At 44.8% G+C, this 23,017-nt stretch overlaps 1 protein-coding gene across 2 annotated transcripts in view; it reads left to right on the top strand.

Moving 5' to 3' along the window:
• The window catches only part of LOC138577695 (zinc finger protein 180-like), a 93,239-nt gene extending 75,675 nt beyond the window's left edge, over positions 1-17,564 (top strand). For both annotated transcript variants that reach the window (XM_069649649.1, XM_069649650.1), the window contains exon 2: positions 15,208-17,564. In XM_069649649.1, coding sequence (XP_069505750.1) covers positions 15,225-16,238 — 1,014 coding nt within the window. In that variant the 5' untranslated portion in view covers positions 15,208-15,224 and the 3' untranslated portion in view covers positions 16,239-17,564. The remainder of the gene's footprint in view (positions 1-15,207) is intronic.
• The last annotated feature ends 5,453 nt before the right edge of the window (positions 17,565-23,017 follow it).

Here is a 23,017-nt window from a genome sequence, read left to right as displayed (position 1 = left end):
GATCGGCTCCTCCCGTGCCACGGAGCAGATATCTACCCATTGATGCCAAAGAAGACATGTTTCATGGTTACAGGGGAAGCGCTAATAAAGAACGGAACAGAGAAGAGAGGGAGTGGAATTAAGGACGCAGAATTCAAGAGAAAGCGTTTAAAGCAAGAACATGAAAAAGTGTACAGCATGCAGAGTGAATTCTGTTGTAAGGTGCCAGAAGACACCCACACCTGTAGGCCTTTCTGTTGTTGCCCAGAACTATACTGAAGCGTTAATCGTCAATTGAGAAGATGTTGCCTGGGGGAAAATAAGCTAGAGATGCATGTTGTGAGATGAGGAAACATGGGGCACATTTGTTTGGTTCCAAGGCACACTGAACACCAATGCAGGTGACTAGTGGAATTTGGAAAAACATAGGAAGGGGTCAACCTGGTGGTGGCTGCTGCAAAAAGTGACATAACCAATGTAAAACACAAGATGGCAAAATCTTTACAGAAGTACTAGAGTTTTGTGAACACAGCATTGGCATAGGTGGTGGGTAACCTTGCCATAATAGTTTAACACAGATCTAAGAACGTGTCCTTTCTAGTATGGATTTGGGCACTTGGAGGACACTGAAGGAATAGAGATCAACGGGCATGGCACCAGAGGAACCACAGTGAAGAGGTTGCACCACAGCAATCCATCAAAGGTAAGTATTTCTACTGTCACAGCACAGTTTTTTGTGGCAGTGGTGTGTTTTGACTAAAAAAGTACCTTAGTTTTTAGTGTTTGTTATAACAGTTTTTACAGATAATTTTCCACAGGGTCATATTGGTGTGGCCAAAAGTGTGACGCCAACCACAGCATATAAAGCAGAAAAAGTATAAAATGTGACACCTCAAGGTGCACAGGTTGGAAAGAGTTGACGTCAATAATGGTCCCCCTTCTAACCATACTGTCTACCTGTTATGGACAATGAGACTTCGTTAATAGACTTTCCAGACTGCTATCCAGGGGAGGATTCTTTGCACCAGTAGCATATGTAGAGCCAGGCTATCTGCAGAATACTTCAACAATAATGTAGGATCCCAAAACGAATTATCCTGTAACAATGTCTTCAGAACCAAGTAGTGCCGTTAGTGGGTGAACTTCATGTGCGCACACATACTTTGTGTTGTGTCTCTTAAACAGTTCAAGGGTTTTTATTGAACTGATTGTGTGGGAGCTCCTTAAGGGCTGTCTCCCTCTCGCTCAACTCCCCATGACAGTTCCTTTCCTAGCCCAGGCATCCCAAAATCCTAAGGTGACCAGAAATCGGTAATCCGTACCTGACTAGCTGGTCATGGTGGCCTAAAGGCAACACCTTTTCTACCTTACTTTTTCTGGGAACAATCTAGGTGGATTCTAACCTGGGTCTCACAATAAGATAGTTGTCAAGAAAATGTGCTGTCCAATCACCCCAGGTCTTGCTCTGTCCTTTCCTTGCACACTTTACTCCTTGCCCTGATTTTCCTATCTTTCCTTTCCCTTTACTCTCTCCCCTCTCGTCCTCCCACTCTCCTTTTACTTTCCCTAGTTTCCTCTTGCTGCCCCTCTGATGTTCTTCTTTCTACTCCTACCCTCCTTTGCTCTCTGCTTCTACTCTACCCTTTCTACTCCACTACTCGTCCCCTCTCACCTCTACTACTCTCCCCTCTTCACTCTACAACTCTCCCCTCCACACTAAACTGCACTCCACCCACATCCTCTTCAATCACCCTCCTTTCACTCTCCTGTCACCTTGTCATTCAGTCTCATTCATCTCTTCATCTCCTACAGGTAGTCTCACTCACAGACCGTGCACACACTCACACCCCAAGACCCCTTTCTCTCTCCAACTAATACCTCACATTACACACACTTTAAACAATCCTCCTCCTGCTCCTCTGCACCGTTCTTCCTCTACTTGGTCGTTTTGTCCCGCTTCTCCTCTCTTGTTCTCACCCAAGCAATCCACACTGCCTTGATTTTCATGCCCCTTTTTATCCTCCGCCTTACACTTCCATTGCTTCACTCCCTCCGCTAGTTCCTCTGGCCAACATCTAGCTTCCTTCTTCCTTGCTCTCGGTTACAGGAATACAAACATATCTAACATGCTTTATTAAGCCATGCCACCTTTTCTTATGCGGGTCCACCAGCATTTGGTAATGGTGGCCCACTAAAAGTTTAGTCAGTTTCAGAGTTTGTATGTTTGCCGACATTGGATAATGTTGGCTCGTTAAAGGTGTAGTTAACTCCAGAATTTGTATCAAGACTAAACAGAGCATCTGGATTGTCGGTTTGATGTACAGGTCGCCCCAATTTTTCAGTTCCTTGCCGGCTCCCTCCAGGTTGGGTTGCTCACTTCTCCAGTTTAAGAGTTTAAGAGGGTCGCCCATCCCCTCTTAACAGGGTCAGATCTCTGAACCTGTCAGTGTTCAGCCAACAGCAAATAACGGAACATAAAGCAGGAGGAACAGCCAGCAATTTTCACATACGTCACAGGCAGTTGACAGCCATACTTGTTCGGCTGATGCATTTGCCAAAATCACTGCTGCCAGTCTGGCTTTGCACAAGACATGCCTTATGCTCTCTTAGCCATGAACATATAATTATCTGTTGTGATACAGCTGGTATCTGGCTCTGGTGACCATAGGCTGGGCTACTCAGAGGGCGTGGCACCCAGCATTGTCACTGGATGATGGACCCGCGGCAGCATGGTAACTATTCCCTGATCGAGCTTGCATGGTCTCCGCCGCTTGGGAGGTCTCTCTCTCGCACAGTTCAGGACCGTTCCTAGCCTTCCTTAACATGGACTTAATTTACAGAACCCACTAGATCCCCCTCCCAAACCAGGACTCTAAAATCCCTCCTATGCCACAGATCACTGCAAGCTTGCGAGAAGCCATTTGGAAAAAACTGCATATCCCATAATTCCCTTTCAGACGTGAAACCCAGACTGGATCCACGAAGGGGAATTTGGGATCTGTGAGGGACTAAATCCTGTAAAAGATCAATCGGATCCCCTAAACCAGAGTGAACACTCGACAAGATGGCCCAGGGCCTGGCCACCAAAACTGTGCAGGCAAATCAACCTCAGATGGACTACATCCTGCACAATATCTTTCTCTCCTAACGGGAAAACCCGTAATGGATAAGGTAAATGAAATATATCCCTATATAAAATATTCAAGGACAGGAAGACTATGGGGGTGATCTAACACCCCTAAAGCACCCCCTTACTCATATTTGCTCAACAACAGCACAGCTGTATACTGTCTACACAAGCGGCTTCCCCAACCTCTCTGTTCACATAGAAATGTACCCAAATGGCCAATAGGCTTCTGATAGATTTAGGCCAGCCTCCTCCAGACCATCAGAAATTGGGACAGCCTTGCCAATCACAACCCTCACACTCTTTAGGCTCACAGCCGCAGGCCCTGACCCCACACAGGGGGTGGGGGGTATTTTCCTATAAAAGCCAGTCAGCCCAGCCTGGTGTTGTGGGTGACAGGAGCAGGAGACTCCTGTTTGAGGAAGACGGGAGACTGCTGGAGAGGAGAGATGATGAAGAGACTTTAAGACTGTAGAGTGTTGAACCGGAGAGGTTGCAGCAGGAGAGAGGAAGAGGTGACATCTAAAGGGAAGAATGTTGAGTTGAGTGAGAAGATTACAAAAGTGGCAGTATATCAGAGGAAAGGAGTGAAGTTGAAGGAGGTAAGAAAGGAAAGGTGGGAGGAAATGAAATGTAGATTAGAGGGAGGAAATAAAACCGGGTATGGAGTGGAAGGTGGAGACGGGAGAAGGTGGTTGAGGAGGTGGCCAGACCAGAGGTGGAAAAAGATAGCACATTTGCGAGAAGGAAGTTGTGGAAGGAACAGGCCACATTGGTAGTAATGAGACTGTGAAGGACCAGGCGTTGTAGGAGGTAGGTGAGAGAGGACATTGTGGATGAGACTGGGGATGAGTCTTTAGACAAGGACAGTGAGGAAGAAGGGTCAGGTGTTGACGAGTGGCTGAGGAGGAAAAAGAAACCAATAGAGGAAAGGGATTGGAACTTTATCAGCGAATTGATCAAAAAGGTGGAGGGCTGGAAACGGGTTAGTAAGCTAGAGGTAGGGGGTTTCCGGAGGGTCAGTTCAGGCCTTAGGCAGGTCTAATATGTGGGAGGGAGTTTTGGTGGCGGTCATGGAGCCTACTGGTAGTTTAGAGAGGATGTGCGGTGAACAGGCTTCAGAAACGAATGTTCCAACACCTTGTGCCACTGTCGTTGGAGGACATTTTAGGGACACTGGTATTGTGTAATCCTGAATCGTCTCTATATTCTCTCTTCACAAGCAGCAATAGCTCCACCAATTTGTAAAATAGGTTCAAATCAAAAATTGAACTATAAAGTCTCAGAAACCCTGAAAGTGGACTTATGCTGTGTCAGCTTAACAACCTCAAAGCACCTTTAGTAAAAAAGAAGAAATGGTAATAATGGCTTCCCAGCCACCAGTTATTTCATTAAGATATGATAAACCATTGCCTCCTGTCAAATGCTAAAGTATAGTATGGGCAACTTATTCCTATTAGTGGGTATGCAACAAACCCCCCCCTCTCAATATTGCAACAGTACTGAGTTGAGAGATCTGTAGCTTTCCTTCATACTCTCAGCTTGTTTCCCGACTATTCCTGTCACAAAGGTGGGGTGATATGGGCCAAAAAAGGCAATAAAGGGATTGCTACACTTGATAGCAATGTTTGTATCCTAACGGAAAACTGCTGTAATACGATCATTAATAATATCAACCAAACTGAACATGCTGTTGCAATCACATTCTGGCATGTAAACCCATGAATCCTGTTTGTCAGTAGTACTTTAAATTACAGAAACAATCAGTAACCGCTTTGTAGACTTTTGCATGTTAACTATGTTGCCTGTAACCATTAATACAGGTTCTGCACTTCTTTCCTTGTAAGTGATCCCTAATGGGTATCCTATGCGTAAATGCCCTGCCACTTTCAGCTCCTGCTGGTGGGGTAAATGTGACAGTTAAGTTTGTTGTGACAGTCTTTGGGAACACAGGCGATTCCCATCGCTCAAATGCAAACAACTAAATCTAGATTAAAACTAGACTAGATTTAAGTCATTCAATGTTATTTTTAGTCCAGTTGGGCACAATATTGTATCTTTTCTCAGCAGGGCATTTCGGGTGTAGCATGGGTGTGAGCAGCCAATTGACCACATGACAAGCACTGTCACCTTGAAACAAATGTTTGCATTTGGGAGTATGGTGTTCCTGCTGTAAAAACAGTACTACATTTATTGAGTAGCTAGTTCTGTTCTTGTGGGGGCAACACCATTGTTGCAGGTATTCTGCTACTTTTTGGTATGTAGGAGTCATTGGCCGACCCAGGAAAGCTTGCACCGCACTGTCTAATAAGGAGGTCTAATGTGCATACTACTTGAACGTTCATAGAGTAATGCGTCTTTCTATTGTGGTACATTTGGGGAACAGCCATGTGTCCCATCAATAGCTCCTATCACATTCACAAATGTCCCAGTTTGTCTAGCTGTTTGGAGGCAGGAAAGGTGATTTGGAGACTGTTGGATGTGAAGGCAGGAAGAGATTGAGGCAGAGCAGGAGATAGTGTGGAGAGAGGGGGTGAGAGGAGGAAGAGGAATGAGGACATACAGAGGAGGTGCAGAGTGTAGAGAAGGTGGTTTGGAGATACCGGAGGAAGGAGAAGAACAGTATGGAGGTACAGGAAGAAAAGATGAAACATAGCAGAGCGGAAGATGGAGGAGATCTGGTGAGTGAATAGGCATGCTCCAAGCCTGAAAGAAGAGCGCCGAGCAAGGGTGGAAGTATGAGCACATATTTGGGTGTTTGTACAGGAGAATGTGAAGGCGGGAGACGGTGGAGAGTAGAGGACAATAAGGAGGTAGACATGGATGGGGTGTGGAGAACTAGAGCTGGATCCCTAAACCGAGGTTGTAAATGGGACCTCTCACTCAAGCCTGTGGAAAGGATAAGGTTGCTTATTTTTTGGTGGCCACTCTGGGGTTTCATGAATCGCTGTTCAATCCAAGGCATTTTTCTGCCTGTTGTGGTAGATCAAGCGATGGACAGGGTGCCATTTTGGCTGAATATTTCTTTATTATAAATCAAACAGCGATACTGCTCAGTACTGACATGGTTTTCCTCTTTCCTGTCAGAAAGGGCGCAAACCCCATCTCTTGCTCCTTTCGCTCTCCCTCTCCCTCTCGTGGTGTTGCGCCCTGCCCCTTATTTTAAGATCTATATGCAATCTCGGGCTGGTCTCATCCGCTCCCAGGTGTTGCTCATATGCAGATGACACAGATCTTAGTCCAGCTCAACTGTCTGCATTCTGAGATGTCATCTCAGTTTAGGGGTTGCCTGGAGGCCGTCGGGCGGTGGATGAGTTCCAACTGGCTTAAATATAACGAGGACAAGATAGAGGTACTTGTGGTTGGCCCCCGTCTATGGCTTCCCTGTGGACCCCCTCCTTTTGGCCTCTCTCATTGGGAACCTTTCCCTCTCCTGTGACGTTTGTCAGGCATTTGGGAGTGAAGCTGTCTTCTCTCTCAATGGTCACAGCCAGATAGTGTAACACGTTGCCAGGTGATGATGAATTATAGCAATTCATCTTAAGTGTAGGCGTGCTTTGAAAACCCTCTTATTTTTACTTGCATTAGCATGACCTAATTGGATTGTACTATCAGCGCCAAGATGTCTTTGGCGAATACGCCCTTTACAAATTGTATAACATAACATAAACTGTGCCTAAGCCTACATTTCTCTGCCCTACTCTATAAAGGAAAACCTAAAAGGGTGCTTGTCAGAATGTCTTATAAAACAAGAAAAGTCCCTCTGTCTATAATACTATGCTAACCTGAGTCCATTTGACTACAAAAGAAAAACCTAAATTCAACAAAGGTTTCTAAATGCCACCCTCGTGGCTCTGTCAATAGGGGCTATTTGCCCTGAGGCACAGTTCAAGCAAGTACAAGACATGTCCCTTTGGCTCCTGTCCCCACTCTTGAGTGTTCTTCTTGTGCTCCCTAGCAAGAAAACACTTGGCGTTAACTCGCCACCTAAGCAGTTCCTGGTCTTTACCCCGCCTTGGTGTTTCGTTTCTCTCACCCAGCCTTGGGGTCTGGTTTATCACACCTGTCTAGGGGTTTGGTTTCTCTCACCCTGCCTTGGGATCTCATTAATCTCACCCGGCCTTGTGGTCTTGTTTTGCTCACCTCACCTTGGTGTCTCGCTTCACTCACTCTGCCTTGGAGTCTTGTTGGGCCTTGCCGCACTCCTCCCGGTTCCCTGGATCCACTGTGCACCTCTAGCCCCCTGGCGATGCTTCTTGGGAATCAGTGAATTTGGCCGACACGGCACAAGTCCTTTGGCTGCCCCACATTGTTGTGCTTCAGGCAGTGCTTCCCCTCACTTCGACACCGGCTCCTCAGTACGCCACTTGTCTGCTTCTTGGGCACTGTTCGCTCCACTATACTCTTTTGGGCAAGGCGCTTCTGGTTCCATGGGCTCGGACATGGATGAGTCTGCCACACCTGGCATGCACTTCCTCTTTTCCTGATAAACCTCTTCTATTATCTCGTTCCAAGTGAGCACAGTGAATACAGAGGGTCCGAAACCATACCAGCCATTCACACAGGAAGTTTCAAGTTATAAAGTTTAACTTCATATAGCCAAAGATATTAGGATCTTGAGATAAGGGATCGCTTTCTGGGGATTTTCTGTCCTCTAAGGGGAGAGGGGTTCACTACCAGTGGCATCCCACTTTCCCTACTCTCTAGGGGGTGTTAAACAACGAGGACAGTGCAGTTCCTTGGCCCACTTTACAGAATTAACTCCTTGCTAAAAATCCGGTATCTTAAGGATGGGCTCATCACAATGAGCCGTCTTCAGGGAATCCAAACTATTTAGGTCCTCCCGAGTCTAGACAAGTTTGTTGGGCTGCGTGTTCTTGACCTTGACTGTTAAATACACATCAATGATGGAAAAACATGGGATTAACCTCAGGCAATAGCTGGCCGTCCATTTGAAGGCTTGAAGCTCCCGCTTGGATTTTGATGCAGTAGTTAATGCCACTGCCATCAGTTAATCATTTTGGGGTTGAATCATACCTTTACCCACAAGATACCCTAGGTATTTCACAGCACTTTGGGCTAGGTGACACTTTGTGGGTTGGCTTGGAGCCCTGTCCTCCTTACGGTCATAGTGACCTCATAGAGATGGTGTAGATTTTCTTTGCAATTGACACCGTGGATCACTATGTCCACTAAATAGGGCCTGCGATTGAATAGGGTTCCGAGTGCTGATCCGTGAGTCTATGGAATGTGGTAGTGGCTACATGTAGGCGAATGGAAGAACTGTAAACTGATACAGCCCCAGAAGTGTGCTTAAGGTGTTGTTTTCTTTATCAGCTGGATTTAATGGGACCTGGCAATAGTCTTTCGTGAAGTCCAAGGCAGGGTTTGAAATTGCCAGGAGCTGGGAGCTATTTAGCTCCTGGTTATAGCCAAGCAGAGCCTGGCTAGCTTGAAACTAGCAGCCACCAGGAGTTACTTTTGACTCCTGTGGCAAGTAGTGACACACTAAACTAGCTATGTGATATTCTGTGTGTTTGGGAATGTATCTAAAAGGAGAACAAGGACACCTAAAGGACAGTGAGGGCATATTGGATAGTATAAAATAGACATAAAGTTAGAGTTTGCATCTGGTGGAAAGTTGGATTTGCTGCGCACTATGTACTAGTTCCTGGTTTTCCAGAGGTAGCTCCTCCCAAGAAGTTATTGAACTTAGCGTTCCCCATTAACTTGTCAATTCTGGGCATAGGGTAGTTATGGAAGACTGAGATGGAGTTTAGTCTTTGAAGGTCTAAACAGAATCTACAAGACTGTCCGTTTGTGTGCCAAGGACGATATGGGAGGACCACAGCTTTTCAGATGGTTCTAGTACCCATAGTTTAAACATTTTCTTCATTTCCTTTGATTTAATTTTACGTCGAACCTCAGGGATTCAATAGGACTTTGTAAACAATTGCCCATGAGGTATTCTTATCTAATGGAAGACATTTTCTAGCCCTCCCTTGTTCTTTTGAGAAGTCTCCAGGGAATTGCAGCAGCAAATCTTGGAGGTCCCTCTGTTGTTTCTGGCTAAGGTTATCAGGGATTAGGCTGGACGTGTCTCCATCCCCAACCAGGAGCGTCGCCATAGTTACTGTACTTTGCTCTATCAGAGTTTTAGCAAGTTTACATAATAGTTTGGGGTCTTTTGTCTTCTATCGGGTTGGGAGACCAGATAATTAAGGGGACCTTTGCGCTCAAAGATTGTATAAATTCCATACCACTTTGAAATCATCTTATTCTCCGAAGTGGGGAGTATGACTAACACCTGGTAACCCACTGTAAAGAACCTAGCCACTGTCTGTTGGTTAAAGTTTTCTTTATGGTGTTTGAGCTTTGAAGAGGTAGCTGTTACCAATCTCTCTAACCACCTTAATATGGGACTTTAACTTAGCTGCGGCTTGAGCTGTAGGTAGCAGAGCCTCCCATCTCTCTAGCCACATTTCTTTCAACATAACATATCAAATACACCTCTGGGTACCGGGGTGGTTGAGGTCTTCTGACAAATTTCACAGGTAACAACATGAGAATTGACATAGACACCGACAGACAAATTTGCTATGGTCTTGGTGCTGGGTTTTCCCTATTCGCCGATGCCCGACTATTAGGTTGGAATGGGCCAATTCCATGACCATTTTATGGTGACTCTGAGGGATGGCCAGTTGGCTCCTCCGGGTTCCATTTCTCTCCACATATCCCTGGTAAAGTAAGCCCCTTTTTGTGAAAAAGAATGGTCTGCTTTGCTCCTGGCCCTTTTCTTCAGAGATAGTCCATTCAAACACTTCTGCCAGATTCTGATTGTTTCTTCGGGCAAAGGCTAGATTTGGTAGGGTGGTGTTATTGTCCCAATCAGTCTGGGGAAGCAGGCCAAGTTTATTAGCCTGCCCAAAGCCTAGTTCACCTCTTTGTGTATTTGAAAGATTTTCTGCTTCGGGCGAGTGTGGAGTCGGGACTTGCTTGAGGATTCCCTGGGATATGGGGTCTCAATATTTACTGTATGGTTAGGGGGTCCAGCATTGTGTAGTATCACTTTAACCTCTCCCCAATAGTCTGTCTCTATGGCACCATCTGCCAGATCTAAGGAGTGTTCCTACACCAGCCCTGACTTAGTGGCTAGCCTAATGTAGCTGCCTTGGGCTGAGAAGAAAATTAGGCCTGTAGAGATGAGTCTCCTTTCTTGGCTGGGGATTTCATCTTTGGTTAGGCTAAATAGGTCAAACACAATGGACTGGGGCATAGCACCTTCTGGGAGCCTAGATTCCGGGGTAAGGCGTTTCACTAACATGGAGCCCAACCGTGTATCAAGTTGTTTGAATCGGTCTTCTGACACCCCTTCTAGTAGATCAGAGTTAGGATATGGATAGGGTGGAATTTTTTCTGAATGAGTCTTTATTATAAATCAAGCGGCCTAAGGTGTCCCTAAACCGTAGTTTCTCTGCCCTACTCTATAACGGAAAACATGAAGAGTTCTCCTCAGGATGTCTTCCAAAACAAGAAAAGTCCTCTATCCAAAATCCTATGCTCACCTGAGTTCCGTCCCTACCACTACAAAAGAAAAGCATACAAACACTTAGGTACACTTGGAGCCCTGCCCAAAGCAAAATAACGGTAGCTTGTTTCCGACCCCCACCCTGGTGTATCTGCATCAATAGGGGCTCCACGCCCCGAGGAATAGTCCATGCAAGTACACTGAATGTCTTTTCAATCATTCTCTCCTCACCACAGTTCAAGCAAGTACAAAACATTTCTCTTGTCCTATTTCTCACTTGGGGACACCTGCCTCCTGTCCCCATTGTTGATCATTCTTGTGTTCTTTACCAAGGAAACCCTTGGCGTTCTCTCCACCATGGCATTTCCGGGTCTTTCCCCGCCTCAGGGTTTTGCTTCTCTCACCTCGCCTTGGTATCTGGTTTCTCACCCCACCTTGCTGTCTGGTTTCTCTCGCCCCATCTAGGTCTCTGGTTTCTCTCACCCCGCCTTGTGGTCTTGTTGGGCCTCTGCATCCGCCTTCCGGTTTCCCGGAGCCACTGCTTACCTCTGGTCTCCAGGTGGTGCTCCTCAGGAGAGTCTGTGAGTTTGGTTTGCACAGTACAGCTTCTTTGGTTTCACTGTGGTGTTTTGTGTCGGTGGAGCTGGCCCTCTTTTCCCACTGGCTTACGGTGGGATTTAGGCACCAGATCTTTGGTATGCCAGTTGTCCACTTCTCGGGTCAGGCGTTTCCGATACCTGGCTCGGCAGGAGCTTTGAGCATTCTGCAGGATCAGCCGTGGCTGGCTCCACCACACCTGGCGTATGCTCCTTCTTTCCTACCATGCCACCCTAAAGGAGGTCTCTCAACTCCTCCACCACCATGGGTTTCCCTTCTCCACCTTTCTAGTTCTGATTGGGTCTTTTTCTGTTCTATCGTTCCAGGCGAGAATAGGGAGTACAGAGGGTCAGAAACCATGCCAGCCATTTGCACAAGAAGTTTCAAGTTATCATACATTTTAACTTCCATGTAGCCAACAAACATATTGGGATCTTGTGATAAGGGTGGATAATTTATATCCCTTTCTGGGGATTTCATGTCCTCTAAGGGGATGGTCACACCAGTGGGATCCCTCCTTGCCATGTCCCCTAGGCAGTGTTTTATTGGGCTCATCTCCCTATCCGCAAAGGGGTGGCTCTCACTCGGGGAGAGGGGACGAATTCCCTAGATTAGTCACATAATCCTAGTGTGCAAGCGCATGTAGGTCCTGCAGACCTACATAGCGTGTTTTCCTGAGACAAGGACTAGAAGCAAAGGACCTCACTCTTTGGCCAAGGAGGCAAGAAAGACGTGCAGGGGCACTTTAAAACACCACCCCACTGTTAGTGACTTAGGAAGACCGACAAATACAAGGAAGGGATCCAGGGCTGCAACACTGTAGAGACTCAAGGGATTTAGAATCATGGGGAAGCCATCCTGTTACTCCTACATTTGTGTTGTATTTTATCTATGATTGGACTGATTTCTCTGCCCCCCCCCCCAACCCTCCCTAATAAGCTACCTATACATTTCAGAATGACAGTTGGGGCCTGTCAGTAGCATCACTTTAGAGACCTGAGGTTGCCAAAATGACACAATTGCCCATGTATAACTTTTAGTTCTGTTTGAGCAGGGGTTTGAGGTCCTATAGACCATTTTATTCAGACTTGGCTATTGGGTCTGGAAACTATTGTATGGCTACATGTTCCTTCCCTCGGTTGCGTAAATTCTAATAGGAAAATCACTGCAACCTCTATTTTCATCAAAGTTTGGAATTACAGTTTAGTTGAATGGTGTCTTGATGGGCAGGTGAATAATGTATATCTATAAATGTTTTTCAATGTTACCTCCTCAACAGTCACAGGAATTCTCATCTTTATGCTCAGAAGTAGCAGGGCTCCTGGTAGATGCATTAGTTGGAGAGTGCATGAACATTAATGTCCCTCCATGACACTAGGCCTCATTGCGAGTCAGCCGGTCCGGAAAGAACGGTGGTGGTAAATCTGCCACCACCGTTCTTTGATGATTAAGAGTCCTGCAGGCAGGAGGCATCACCAGGGTTTAACACCACCCGCCTGCAGGCGGACATGGAAACACTGGCACCATTACAGCATGGTGCCAGTGTTTCCACTTCCACATTCCCATGGAGTCTTATGGGACTCCATGGTAATGGGGATTAACAGAATTCCGCCTCCGGAATTACCGGGTCACCGGGGTTGTAATGCCACAGTGATTCCGTCAATCACAGAGGCGGAATGGTAATACGAGTCTGGGGGTAACCTGCTGGAATTTCCGGCACGGTTACCGCCGAACTCGTTTTTGAGGCCGACTGTAATGGGAGCCTACCATGGTTTCTTAATGTAAGTAGTGAACTCTTTGAAACACAGTCACTCTGCACACCCTCAACCATGCTCCACCATCCTCTGTATGATCTGGTGTGTGCAATTAAGCGCTTCTAACAGTCCGCCACACCCTCAACCAAATTCTGTACTCCTTCGCCAAGGCTCTGTCGAGATTCACAATGGGAGAGAGAAAGGTCTAGGTAATATGTGCCTGGAATGCTCCAAAGGAAAGAAAAGTCTTTTGCTTTGCTCCGCTCCTCAAAGCCACTCTGTGGTCATCTGGAGGTTAAAGGTTACTTGGCCATCATACACATCTCTTATATGTAGGAATAATCAAGGAGGATTAGCGACTAGCAGTCAATCACAGAAGCATGCACTTTGTCCGGCTCTGTCTTTAGCTTCTGTTTATTCTAACAGAAAAAGGTCTGGATGAGCACATTACTTCCAGAGGCAAAGTAAGGACCCAGCCCTAAATTAAGGAGCAGGAGGTTTCCGAATAGGTGTAAATTGTAACTTACATGCCAAGCTGGTGAGCTGTCGCACTGCTTGCAAAAGTAATAAACCTACTATTGGTGTTTGTTGAGTTACACCTGAATGTGTTGGGTAAAATGGCCTCTTAGATGCAAGTGGAAGAGTAAAATGCTGCCAACGAAAGTGTCTCTATAAACTACAGGAATGTGTCTGCAAAGCATGTGTTTAATGTATTGAGCTGCCTGGGTGAACCATTTCAGTATGTTTGTCTTTGCTTGTTATATAAAGTATTGAATTATGGTATTACAGCATAACTAATGAAATGAAGCAGCTCCCAGCCTTCTTGGGTTGATTCGCTAGGTTTATTACCAGCTTCATAGGTTACATAAAAGTTACATTTAGGACATAAAGTAACACTGAGGCCCATCATCCAAGGCTCTGGCTGACCAGCTGACCAGGTTAGAACATTCACACATGCATTGCAACACTCCTGCATAAACACTCCACATGACATCACAACATTCCTTCTGCAAAGCCAAGCCATAAACAATAATAACTACCTCTGAGGTGCTCTGAAAGGAGTTAGGCTGGAGCACCTCTTGTTACATGTCCATCCACTGACTCTTGACAATCCAGAAAGCAGCACTATCGGTTACATACTATGACCATCTCTGAAAAGCCACAGGATTGGGGCTAGGTAAATCGCGTATCAGGCTCACTGATGAAAGCCCAGTAGGGTTGAGGCTGAAACAGTTGCATGTCAGATAACCAAAATAGTCATTTGTTCTTCCTCAGACCTAATGCATTACATGTTTAAAATTGAGCATGGCGCAATTTTGACAAATCAAAATATAATTCAATAACTAATGCTATTAGTTAAAGATGTGATTATTTTAAGATCCAAAATGTATCCAGTTTGCCAACATAAAGTATGTTTTGGGTGTAAGTGGAATCTCTTAAATCTATTGCAGTTGCAATTCTGATATGACTTTGACATGTAGGCCGTGGCAAGTATCTGTGGCGGAGATCTTTATGGCTATTCTGTGAGATAGTGAGGAACAAATGGTTTTGCAGCTGAAATAAAGGTAAAATAGAAAAACACAAGAGATGTTCCTACCAGGGTGGCAGAACCCACATTATTTTATATGGATCTGATTTATATGATATTATCATGAATATGTTTTGATCCGAATTTTTCAGAGAGAGAGATTCCTAGAGCATTGGGAAAGAATATTGGTCAAAAAAATAGCAAAGTTAAGCATTAGATTTAGTAATAACTTTGTATGCGTTTGCTTGCTTAAAGGGAAAAGAAAATGTTTATATAAGCCACCAAGATTAAGCTAAGAGTGAGCAATAAATCATGAACTAAAGTGGCCAAATGTTTGATGTCCATGGTTTTAAAGTTTTTTATAATAAATATTTTGTATGTGTTGAATGATTGTTTTAATATTAATAACCAGGCCTGATGTTTCCAACTATCTATGTTGGGTTCAATGTTAATGAAGTGCATTATTATGTTGGATTATTTTTATCTGTTTTTCAACTAAATAAAGATAAAGTTAATGTAAAAGTATTGGGTAATGGGTTTTTAAAATGAATTTGATAAGTATAACGATGGCAGTGAGTTGTTAATAGGTTTCATCTGATAATCCTGGGTAAAAGGATTCTTCAACTTTTAGACAAATCTTTGATCGGTTTAGTTTCGCTAGAAGTGAATAAACATCTATGTTTTTTTTCCAAAGTAATAGGACATGAAATCATGAAGGGGTGTAAGAAGAGGAATTCAGGCACAATTACTGAAAAAACAGATTTACGTGAACAGTTGTTAAGAAAAGCAAAAGAAAAAGTTAATCGCTATTCAGAGAAAATCAAAAATAGAAAAAGGGAGAAAAGTCCCCAAACGTCAGTAAATGGAGCAAGTGAAAAACAAGATAAACCTCAATGTTACACTGTTGTCAACACATCAACTAACTCTGTTTCAGAAAAGAGAAGACAAGGGAGTGAAATAACCTATATATGTTCTGAATGTGGAAAGAGCTTCAACCGAGCATCAAGAATGATAAACCACCAAAGATGTCACACGGATGAGAAACCTTATGTTTGTACTGAATGCGGTCAAAGTTTTAAACAAATATCAAGCCTGGGCGTTCATCAAAGAATACACACTGGAGAGAAACCATATGAGTGTTCTACATGTTTTAAGCGATTTAGCCATTCTTCAAGCCTGATCATTCACCAACGAAGACACACAGGTGAGAAGCCATTTGTGTGTAATGATTGCGGGAAGAGATTCAGCCAATCCTCACATTTAATAAAACACCGGCCGGTACACACAGGAACAAAACTGTACACATGTGACGAATGTGGGAAGAGATTTAGTCAATTGGCAAACCTTGTTACGCACAAGAACATACACACAAGAGTGAAAATCTATTACTGCAGTGAATGTGCGAAGAGTTTTAGCCGCTATGCAAACATGCTAAGACACCAAACTATACATACAGGAGAGAAACCATATGCATGTGGCGAATGCAGTTGGAGATTTAATCGGGAATCAAACCTGTCTGCTCACCGGAAGAAACACAAAACACCTAAACCATTTAGATGTGAATGTGGGAGGAGTTTCCTACGGCAGTCAAGTGTTATTGTTCACCAGAGAAAACATGCAGCCGAGAAGCCGAATACTTGTAGTGAATGTGGAATGAGATTTAGAGAGCTGGATCTCTTAACAATACACAAGCAGACAATTTGTCATCATTCCTATTCTGCCTAACACTGAATCATTCAAGCCGTACAATACATTTTTTGGTCTTTGGCTATAGTAGAAAATCCATGGACAAGGATAACAACTAAAAACATTTCCTCCTCCGTTTTCCAGTGATTACGATTGTATATTCACAATATGCAAGGCCATCATTAGGTTGGAACCTATTTATCAATAGTACTGAAATAGAATAGACCTTGACAAAGGAGCTACACTTTTGTGCAATGAATCCATACTGAACCTGTTTTTTTTTTTTTTTTTTTTTTTTTTTTTTTTTGCATGTATTTTTTGCATGTAGAAGTTAGAGTGGCTGATGACACATTCATGTTACTTGGATAGACACAGGGAGTTATAAGCGCATGCTTTTGCTCCTGAGTGGGCATCTAATGAACTGTTATAATTTGTTTACCTATCTGGCTTGATCTCATGGTTCACCTTCATGTAGCATCCAGTTGCTTGGTTATAAGGCCACAATCTTAAAATAAAAATAAAAGAAATAAGTGGTTTTAAACTCAGTGATGCATCTTAGAGGGAGAGAGTCTCTGGAGTTGCAGCGAGTAAAAGGGCAGCTACTGACATTGGGGCCTATCCGTCCATCCACTGGTCGATTGTGATTTTCTAGATTTTGGCCCTGTGTTTCTATTCCCTTCCCTGTCTTTTATATGGTGGTTTCCTGTCCCAATTCGGCTATCACCCCATACATAAGGGTAAGACAATACAAGGGACGAGTGGAGGAGTTGCAATCGCTGGTTCTTTCTGTTTGTGGGGAACTTCGATATTAAAGATGTTATAGCTGATGCACTGTTGGTTTTTTTCACACTGTTCCTTTGTTCCGTGATCCCACACTGATTGCTGTCTTCTTGTTTACCTTTATCAATGAAGATGTAAGAGATATTGACAAGCAACTTCCATGTAGACTAAAATAAGAGGGTGTTATTGCTCTTCCCTCCCCATCTTACCCCGTGATATTTCAATTTGTCTTTCCCTGTCCCATTGACTTCTATCCTTTCCCTTAACGTGATCATATCCAGTGAGAGAGTTTGCTTGGGGAAAGCAATTAGGTCTAGTGTTCTTTTTATGACTTGATTTATGACACCTAGGTTTTCATTAGTTATGTTTTTTCATTTGTTTAAAGATCAAAGTTAATTGAGGTTCTTATATAGTGTGCACATGCTAAACAGTGTATGTTCTTGCAGGGCTCTTGCTCATCATTATTGTAGGCCAGTTTTGATTTTTGTGATAGTCATTTCCTTAAGCTTACATGTGACAAGGTATGTTCTCACAACTATTTGCTGTAATATAAATCAAAAAATGTATGCGTGTATCGTATGCTCATCATAGTATGTATTTGTATTTATTTGAAGAAAAAGGATATCAATTTCCGTCATAAATGACATTCAAAAACACATTTGCAGATGACATAGGCATTCCTGGAACGGTGCCTGTACAATAGCACAAAGATTAGAACAAGTGGTGAGCTATTTTATGAGGATGTGAACAAAGTATGACAAAAACCAGGGGCAAAACAAAGAAGACATTCTATAAGGAACTGGTGACTTACAATGGTAACATTAATGTAGGGGGAAGGTGCTTCAAACTGAAAAGAAGTACTGTCTAAATATACAAAATTAGAGCCAACCAGCATGTTGTCAATAGGCAGAGGAGAGGGAAGATCTTGAATACAAGCAGCAGAGTCACTGGTAGTGATGATTTGTTGCAGTCAGAGGCTGCTATGAAAGAGGACCTCAACATTGTGATCCTTGGGCAAGGTCAGGCTGGGCTGAGATAGGAGTTAGGAGGGAGGGAGGGAGGGAGGGATGGCTGGGAGAATGAGTACTTAGTTCAGCACAAGGTAGCGGAGAGACATCTAGTGACAATGGCAGTGAGATTGTTGGCATTCTGTTCTGAGGTGGCTGTGGGTATGGATGGAAAGGAGAAAAAGATTTGAGAGTCTTCAGCAAAAAGGTAAAGGGTGAAATAAGTCTTCATAGGGCAGAGGGACAGAGGGTGAAGAGAGTTCCAAGGACTGATCCTTGAGAGATGCCTTATGGGAGAGGGTGGGGTTAGAGATTTGTGAGATCCTGGAGAGTTTAAAGGAGCATCATTCAGGTAGGAGGCAATCCCGGTGACCGCAGATTTGCAAAACCCAAGGCCCTGTAGAGTGAGGAGGAGAGGTCGATAGTGTCAAAAGCGGCAGAAATGACCAAAAGGATGGGTATAGAAGAGAGTTTGGAGCAGTGAGCATCAGAGAGGAATTTGGAGACCTGGAGGCGTGCAGTCTAAGTGGAGAGTTTACTGCAGAAGATGTATCTGTGGGTCATGCCGATCATTCGATATGAACAATTGTTGCATACTGTCCAAGTGCATCTCTTATCAGTAGAGAACAGTACATTTGCCATAATTTCTTCAAATGATATAAACATTTAATAGAACATTTTTTGTAAACATCCAAAAACAATGTCCAGTTCTATTTACCGTTCACTGAAATTGAACGCATTGAAGGCATATATAGCATGAGCAGCGTCCGTTGGCTTCGTTTCCGTTTTTCTGAGTAAGCTTACACTTCGAGAACTTTGTCGCGCTTCAAAAGTTTCCTCGAAATATCAGAAAATATCTTCAACATTGAATACCCCGAAAAAAGTGTCACGACTGCAATGCCAATATGTCGCTGATGGATCAGCATTGAGTATGCTTGTGGTGTCTCGGTGTGGAGCACAAGATCTCAGCCTATTCAAAGTGTCAATCGCCTGGAAAAGCTCTGAAGGAGCACAAGGGGAAATTGGCGGTAGATAGATTCCCGAAGGAATGAATCCCTGTGGACTACCCCGCCGAAAAAGCCTTTTTCTGATGAAGCGATAGGTGACTCTCCTTGACGAAAGAAGGCAAAAAAGGTCCGGGTCAAGGAGTGGCTCCCACCACTACTCATCATCGTCAAGGAAGTCGTAGAAGCAACATCATAAATTGCCTACTTCAATGTCCTCGACCGACTCCTCCCCTGAGAGAACGATATCCTGTCCCACTAAGGCCTCCACTCCAGCGGAATGGGAAGCATTCAGGCAAGAAATGCTAATCATATTCGAGAGCCAGAAACCCTCGAAGCAGGCAGGCCATGCTCCCACCACACCTTCTGACGCCATTAAGGAAAGGGCTTAAGCCAGATTCTGCAGGCCCTCGAGCCCGGGGCGAAGGCCAGTTTCCCATCGAGAGCTGTTTAGGCCTCGACACAAGGAAAAATCATTGAGGAATCCTTCGAGCCATAAGTCGAAAGACTAGTAGAGGTCGTCAGCGCCATCGAAGCATCTGGTTCCATCAATGTCAAACGTCTTCATCGAAGACATTGACTGCTCCACGGGCATCTGACTCGAAACTTTCAAAGCCTTCGACGCCTTTACCTGAGATACAGAAAACCTTCACTCCTTTACCAAGGAAGGATTTCTTTAAATATCTGAATTCTATTTATGAGGACAACGAACCGTCTGATAATGATGCACCCTTTGGTTTGCAGGATGGCACAGCAAATGTCCCTGATAGTTTCATATCAGAGGAATCCAGACTGAAAGACCTGCACGAACATTTGGACAGTGGAGTGGACAATTCACTGCAATTGTAATTTGGAAAGCCTGAGTCAGATGAGCATGTTGATGACCAAGGTAGTTGATTACCTGGGAAGGGGCAGACCTGCCCTCCCTTTCGAACAGGATGACCATACAGATATATTGGGTAAAGGTCCTCAAAGGGATCCTATCTTAGGCTTTCTTTCATATTGTTCTTCAGAAAAGAGTAAGTGACAATTGGGAAGCACTGGAGTCATGTCCGGCAATAAATAAGATGCCAACAAGGAAATGCCATCCATCAAGTATTTACCCCAGTTACTTGTCCAAACAACCTACCCCAGAAAGTCGGGCGCAGGGCGCAACCACCACCTCTAAACAGGCAGCTTATCTGACCATCCCCCCGGATCGGGATGATAAAAGGGTAGATGCCTGATGCTTGTACAAGAGAAATTCTTTCTGCTGGGAGCATGGCTCCTAAATCGGCCAACTCCACATGTGCCTTGGCAAAGTTCACATACACTCTATGGGACTGCATTTCTATGGCGGCTGAGCATGTTCCCGAAGGGGAGGAAAGAGACCTTTTCTTGGCCATTGTGAAGGATGGCAAGGAGGTCATGTGCGAGTCTCTTCAGTCGGGTCAGGATTCTGCTGACCGCGTCAGCAGAGCCATGGCAGCAAGCACCATAATTTGCAGATTTGCGTGGTTAAAGAAATCTGGATTTGCACCAGACATGCAGTCTAGACTCCTTAACTTGTCTTTTGACTGGTCTCATCTTTTTGGCAGCAAGGCTGACGAAAGCCTCGAGAAGCTGCAGACCTCGAAGGCGGCAGCCACGTCCTTGGGTGCTGCTATTGGGCAGCCTGAGCCTTTTCACTCCATTGGAACATCTTGGAGGGGTAGATCCTTTCGCTACTACTCCTCAGTTGGAAGAGAGAGAGAGGAATGGCTGGTCAAGGAGGCCAAAGAAGATTTCCTCATGGTGGATGAGGGAGCGGTGCAAAGCCCACTCAAGCAGCAGCATCTTTACCAAAAGCCACTGCTTCAGCCGCCTCAAAACCTCTCTGAGGTCTTGAATCACAGCACCCCAGTGGGAGGCAGACTGTCAACATTACTTCAAATGTTCGGACACTACAAACCATAGCCCAAGGTTACTGCCTCCCCTTCATTCATAGACCGCAGAACCATCCATCAGTGAGCTATAGAGCCAGTACCTGTATAAGATAGGAACAAAGGATGGTATTCTCCTTATTTCCTAATCTCCAAGAAGGACAGAGGGCTGAGACCCATTTTGGACTTGAGATACTTGAACAAGTTCCTCAGGAAGGACCAGTTCAAGATGTTCACACTTTGTCAGATCCTTCAGGTACTCCAATTCCAGGATTGGATGGTGTCATTGGACCTTTAGGATGCTTATTTTCATGTGCCAATCCATCTCAAGCATATAAAGTACCTGAGGTTCGCCGTTGGTGGTTCTCATTCTAAGTTTTGAATCCTGCGTTTCGGGCTGACCTCTGCCCCAAGGTTATTCAACAGACTGATGCCGGTGGTGGCAGCGAGTCTCAGGAAAGGGGGGGATTCACATCTACCCCTACCTGGACAATTGGCTGACCAGGGAGCGTTCTCCCGAACAACTCCTGGATCATCTCAACGTCACCTGTCACTCTCTCCACAAACTGTGCTTCTCCCTCAATTATAAGAAGTCCATCTCAAAAGCTCCAGTTCATTGGGGCTGTACTGGGTACATCCTTGGTAAAGAGCTTGCCACCCGAGGTGAGGGCTCAAGACATTCTGCAGATGGTCACCAAGTTTCAGAGTGTCCAGCATCTCCCGGCCTTTGACTTTTTGAGGTTGCTCTGTCGGCATCCTGCATTTTTGTGGTGCCGAGTCTCGCTTGAGAATATCCCTTCAATAAGGCTCTCGGGACATAATGGTATACTTTCTCTGCAGCATGTCAGACATACTTCAGGTTCCAAGCAAGGTCGCACAGGATCTCCTGTGGTAGGCCTGCAAGGACAACATTCTGAAGGATGAACCTTTTTGGCAACCATGGCCGGAGATGACAGTAGTGATGGACGCCTCACTCACGGGGTGGGGAGCCCACGCCAAAGATCTGACAATCGGCGGTCGTTGGTCTCCATCTTAGTCCAAACTACACATCAATCTTTTGGAGATGAGGGCAATCAGACCTGCGCTGAAGGCTTTTCTGCCCTCTTTTCGGGGAAAGAATGTCCTGCTAATGAGAGACAACACAATGGCCATGTACTACCTCAACAAGCGAGGCAATGCAGCTCTGGTTCTGGGCACTTCAAGAAGGAATCTTTCTGTTGGAAGTTCACCTAGCCGGAGAAAAGAACACGGCAGCGGACACTCTGAGCAGGCAGAGCAGTCTCCCACAACTGGGAACTTGCTCAGGAAGTCCAAGAGATTTTCACCCTATGCGAAACCCCTCAAGTGGATCTTTTCATGACCAGTGTCAACAGGATGTGCGAACTGTAGTGCTTTAGGGAATTTCCCCCAAGAGGAGCTCTAGGAGACAAGTTTGTGGTGGACTGGGAGTTTCCACTCCTGTACGTGTTTCCTCCAGACCCTGTCATTCCTCACGTGATCAGGAGGCTGAGAAAGTTTGGGAAATCCATGATCCTAATTGCCCTGGATTGGGCCAGGAGGACGTGATACCCGGACCTTCTGGACATATCTATCTGCCTGCCAATACGTCTTCCACAAAGAGAGGGAACTGGGTGATCTCCAGCCCTTTAAGATGAGTAGAAATACCCTTGAGATGGATGGGGATTCAGACTTTATTCATACATCAATAATCGAAAGGACTCTGGCAGTTGGCTAAAAGGATAACTCTTTTAACCATTTAAGTGCCATAGGTTTTTCCCCCCGTGTCAAGGCATTTTTTGGTAATTTTGGTATGTCGCCATTCAATGCCTTGTAACGTTTTTGTTACATGAGATATCTCAGCCAAATTTGGCCCCTTTTTTTCTCCCACATGTAGGCGGTCGTAACGCCACCCAGGAATTCTAGGTTGCTGTAGGGGGGTGAGCGAAAATAACCAAAAAGGGTGAAAATGTGCTGTTTTTTCAAAAAATGACAATAAAATTATGTACAAAAAAGCCTGTGTTTTTTTTCCTTGTAAGAGCTAGGAACAAATGGTTTGCTGTGCAGAATTCCCCAATTTCCTGGCTTTCAAGAACAAGTTGAGTGGAAACGAATTTTTATTTTTTATT

Source organism: Ambystoma mexicanum, chromosome 1p, assembly GCF_040938575.1.
Source record: "Ambystoma mexicanum isolate Mex_15411 chromosome 1p, UKY_AmexF1_1, whole genome shotgun sequence".
In the NCBI taxonomy this organism is placed as follows: Eukaryota; Metazoa; Chordata; class Amphibia; order Caudata; family Ambystomatidae; genus Ambystoma; species Ambystoma mexicanum.
Note: the sequence above shows the minus strand (reverse complement) of the source record. Positions and strands in the feature narration are given on the sequence as shown.